The following is a 5,035-nucleotide window of genomic DNA, read 5'->3' on the forward strand; positions in this document are numbered from 1 at the left end:
ATAATGCTAAACAGTTCTGAAGATCTGCAAAGGCATGTCTATAAACAGTTACATCAGTTTTGCAAGAGAAGTGCTGACAGTTGTTACAATTGTGCAACATTTGCACAAAAGACCCTTCAATAGGGGATAACTACTACACACTTGGATTTAAAACCCAGCCATCCACCTAAAATACATGTTTAATGACCTTCCACAGCTCTCAATCATTGGTGAGAATCCAAAAGTAATTTTCTTAACATTAATAAATTAAGAGACCAAGAAATGTAGCTCATCATTACATTTTATAAGCTGACTAAGTTTATAGAGTATGTCTGCAACATTTACAAATGTGCTTACCATTCACCAAGTCCTGCCAGTTTCAAAACCATGCCTATAATTGTAAATACAGAAATGATTCACACACCTTACAATAGCAAAACAATTGTTTATTACAAATGTCTTTAGTGGCAAAACAGTATAAAACAGTTGCATTATTTAATGTTGCATTGACCTTTTTTACAGAATTGCTGCAATGTATCGAGTTCCGATGGATCTTACAATAAGGCAGTGCAACTTTTCAATATTCCAGATGGACCACAAAACTAAACTTCCATGTAAAGATCAGAGAAATTCCATAGTTGTTGGACGTTTAAGTTAAGGTCCATTTGGTTATTTAAAAAAAAAAAAAAAAAAAAAGTTTGACAGTTCCAAGACTTCTGAAATGAGGACTATGAAGGTGGATCATCACCGTGAATGGCTTTATACTTGATCATTTCCTCTGGAAAGACTTTACTTAGTTCCAAGATGAGAAGGCTTTTAAATTTCTGAAAGGGAAAGCAATATTATAACAGCCCTGTACTGTTTATAATAGAAATGTCTTGGCATGCAGTACAGTTCTACAGTATTTTTTTTATTTCAATTTTTTTTTTTCTTTTTTTTAATTTAGTTTATTATTTTCTCTCAAATTTGGAATAGCCAATTATTTTTAGGCTCAGCTCACCACTACCACCCCCGCGCTGACGGGAGAGACGAAGACAGACACATGCGTCCTCCGAAATGTGTGCCATCAGCCGTCCACTTCTTTTCACTCTGCAGGCCCGCCGTGCAGCCACCTCAGAGTTAGAGCGTCGGAGGACAATGCAGCTCTGGGCAACTTAAAGGCAAGCCTGCAGGTGCCCAGCCAGATTACAGGGGTTGCTGGTGCGCGGTGAGCTAAGGACACCCAGACCTTCTCATCTAGACGCCCTTGCTCTGTACCAACCCCATGTGGGTAGTGGTCAACTCTGTTCTCTGTGTGTGAAGGGACTGATAGAGCCAGAGCCAGAGCCTGTGTGTGTGTCGAATAGAGCGAGCGAAAAAGTGAGCGAGTTTAAGATAGACAGGATTTATTGCTTTTGTGTTGCGGTTCTGACCCAAACACAGACCCTGTTTAATTAATAAAGTAATTTTGTTAGAGCCTGAATCCAGTCTCTGTCTCCTGCTTTAAGTCTCAAGACCAGGGGTTGTTACAGTATTTTATTCATGTAAACCACCTTAACAATAGCAACGGAAGTCATTTTGATGGGTTGAGGTTTTCAAATTGAAATTATTCTGCGTGTCAAAGTTATGTGGTTGTCCGTTTATGACTTTTCCTAAATAAATACCCCGACGGCATCTGAAAGGCAGGATCACAAAAACAAAGAAGTTATAAGCCCGCCAACCTAGAAACAAAGCCATAATACATGCTTTTATTTTGAATATAACTTACAATACTCTTTTTATATAATTAATTAGCTCAAAGCCCTCTATATATATATATATATATATATATATATATATATATATATATATATATATATGGACCTGGCAGCCATCAATTCTTTTGTTTTGTACATAGAATGCACCGGGGAAAATATCACGAGAGATTTCATCTTGAAGCTAGTCACAGCGTTTCAGCAAAAACATTTTGATCAGAAAAGTGCAAAGCAGCAACCTGGATTCAGTGTTGCACCAAGTGACACACTATTGTTTTAAATTAAAAAGTTAAAAGTTTTTTACAGTTTTGTATGTACATATACCTGTTTACACACTAGTTTTTTCAAATGTTTTTTATTACATGTTTTTCATTTTCTGAAGTAGTGCTTTATATGTGGGAAGTTAGAAAATAAACCCTTTTTTGTTTAATTGTTCGTTTAAATACAGCGTTTCAGCTGTGCAGATTTTTGATGTGATGTGCTTGATTAAAACTTTTGATTTGTATCGGATAGTTGTCTTTCATTTTAATATTGATTGTTTAAAATGTACCGTCATGACTGCCGGTGGCAGTTTTAGGTATGAGCATAACCGTGGAGTTTCTAGTGTTAATGTGGTTTTTGTGGCACAAATGTAGAATAATATTGTCAGGCATTAGGTTTGAGTACTCCATTTTTAACGCTCAAGTACTTGAGCACTAAATTACTTGAAATTCCCACCCCCTAACTGTAATATGTTCAGTTTAGTTAAATTATATCATATTTACGAGAAATGGTTTGGGTGTCAGCATATTCTTCATTTTTGAATATGCAGATATTGTAAAGACAATGCTATAGTATAGTACCTAATCGTTTTATGTGCTGTAATCCAAATTCACTCCAGTGGTACAAACTGAACCATATGACATACAGCAAGGTACCATAATGAGTTTATCTATACTTTTATTTAAAATATCTGAATTGCCATAAAAAATAAAGTGAAGAGAACAAAACTATTCTCAGCACATAAACAAGGACCAATAATTTTGTTAATAACGCTAATAAATGTGTATTAGACCTAGATTACTTCCAATATATACCATATCAGGGAATCTCAGAATCCATTTAATTGGACCATGTATTAGATGTATTGAGATCTATCTATGCAACCTACCTTCATTGTATCAATCTTTCCTTTGACCTGCTCATTCTTTGCCAAGGCTCTCTCCAAACACTCTTTAGTGTACAGCTGGGGATTTCGACCCTGATCAATGTATCTAAAAAACATGAATACAAAAATGTAAAAAACGCATCAAACACATTAACACAATTACAATTTTAAACTTCTTCTAAACTACTTTTAAAGTCGGATATTGTAGATATTTCTAAAGTTGAGGGAACAAGAAGCCACTTTGTGGCTTGGAACTTGGTTTCAGTCCACTGCATGGCACACCAGGGAACACTTGTTGTATGATTCAGCAAAGTTGCCTCAAAGTAGGTCTCCATATTTCCTGGAACCAGATTTCAAGCCACTGTTTATGAATGTGTCTGTGTTCCCTCAGCTTTAGAAAGCATTCCTTTTGACTGCATATGGGCTACACATTATTATTTATAGATGGAGGATAGGCATAAATACTGTGTAGTGAGTCTTCAATGAGGAAAACCAAAGACCAAGCTTAAGATGAGCCATGTTAGAAGAGCACTACAGATGGCATTAAGGCCAGCCAGCACAACTATCAGGGAAACCACTCCCTCTAACCAGTCTGACAGAACAGATTAAAGCAAAACCAGCAACCACTTTTCAACATTGCCCAATACAGTGTATTGCTTGGACATATGGCAAGTAATACTTCCACCATAACTTCTGAGATATTCTCCCCAAAACTGCAAAATCAAGACCTTTCTTTAGTACTTTACCACTAACCCCCCCCCCCCCCCCCCCCCCAAAAAAAAATAATAATAATAAAGTGCCAAAATGTAACTTACTCAAATACTTCCAGTGGTACATTTATGTCATGCAGCTGTTGCCGACATTTGTCAACGTCTTGTAATCCAGTGATCATAAAATTCCTTTAAAAAACAAAGAAAAAACAATATAAACGACAGTGCTATTTTGGCCCAGAAATACTTAACCATTTAGCAGAACTAAACACAGGGGTCGCTGTGGGTGTTCGAAGGCGAAAATAAACACGAAATGTTTAATATTATGACATTTATACACGTTAAGCAAAAAAAAAACCTCAAGTTTTTGGGCTTAATTTGTTTTACGGGAAAGCACAACATCAGCAATCTGCAGTGGCATTTCAAAATTCGACGAAGTTGAGTATCAGTATACCATTAAAAGACAAAAGCACTTAAAATCTGATACATAAAATAATTACACATATTACATCCATTTTAAAATAAACACATTTAACTGGTCGATACCAATTATTTCCCTTTAAAACATAAAAAATACTGCTTTACAGTTTTTGGTTGAGTCCTGCCTGGCTGCTAGGCTGGAAGTCGCTCACAATGATCCCCAGCTGTCGGATGTTTTCCACGAATTTCTCCAGATGCTCCTCCAGATTATCAAATTTTTCCGCCATCTTAATTTCTCGTAACTTGCAACAGTTTGAAACAGAAAACTATTAACATGGATCATTAAATTAAAAATAACGAAACCACTCTACTCACTACGCCATTTTCTATATAGAGTTTGAATACACCGCTTTTCGGCAGTCCTTTAACCAATCGAATGCAAGAAGGTCACGTAATGCATAGCAACAAGCTGCCCCAAACCAAAGCAATTGTTGAAAATCCTATCGGGACTTCCTTTGTGCGACAAAACGAATGAGAGATCACCAGTGGTATAGTCACGATCTTCCTGTTAACATGATTATGTATCACCATCAAAACAATCAGGTCATCTGGCATTAATCCCCAAATACAGTAATTGCAGTACAAGCATTGTGGGATGCTAATCGAGAATAATAAACGAGTACCTTTAATCTAAAGTGTGTGGACATTATTAACACTTATAGCCATAGATGTGCTGCTACTGGTCGTAAAACACAGCTGTGCACCAAATATGAACAAAAACAATCTCAAAATATGAGTAAGGTTACTAGGTTTCCAGAGTGAAAAAAATTGCACTTCTTTCTTTTTCAAGTCATACAAATGGCTGTGTTAATCAAAACATAGGCTAACTAGGCTCTTGGCATTCCTTCTATATATATATTATATATATATATATATATATCTATATATATTATAATAATATCTATATATATATATATTTATTTTGAACAGAACCAGTCTTGGTCCAGGAATTGTAATTGTTATGCATATTATTAAACAACGTACTT

General features: G+C 35.8%; 1 protein-coding gene across 1 annotated transcript; it reads right to left on the reverse strand.

Annotated features, from left to right (window-relative positions):
• Nucleotides 1-404: 404 nt before the first annotated feature.
• med10 (mediator complex subunit 10) lies at nucleotides 405-4,418 on the reverse strand. The gene is made up of 4 exons (XM_041248455.1): nucleotides 4,155-4,418; nucleotides 3,675-3,758; nucleotides 2,863-2,965; nucleotides 405-803 (listed from the first exon to the last, which is right to left on the reverse strand). Exons 1-4 carry the CDS (start codon nucleotides 4,274-4,276, stop codon nucleotides 708-710), a joined length of 405 nt encoding a protein of 134 aa, XP_041104389.1. The 5' UTR covers nucleotides 4,277-4,418; the 3' UTR covers nucleotides 405-707.
• Nucleotides 4,419-5,035: the final 617 nt, after the last annotated feature.

Source organism: Polyodon spathula, chromosome 4, assembly GCF_017654505.1.
Source record: "Polyodon spathula isolate WHYD16114869_AA chromosome 4, ASM1765450v1, whole genome shotgun sequence".
Lineage (NCBI taxonomy): Eukaryota > Metazoa > Chordata > Actinopteri > Acipenseriformes > Polyodontidae > Polyodon > Polyodon spathula.

What these genes read in the sequence shown, in the direction of transcription:
- med10 (XM_041248455.1), bottom strand. Translation starts at nt 4,276, where the DNA reads ATGGCGGAAAAATTTGATAATCTGGAGGAGCATCTGGAGAAATTCGTG. An exon ending in GCAGGACTCAACCAAAAACT is followed by an intron (nt 3,759 to 4,154) that starts GTAAAGCAGTAT and finishes TGTTTTTTAAAG; the next exon opens with GAATTTTATGATCACTGGAT. An exon ending in GAAAGATTGATACAATGAAG is followed by an intron (nt 804 to 2,862) that starts GTAGGTTGCATA and finishes TTTCCCTTTCAG; the next exon opens with AAATTTAAAAGCCTTCTCAT.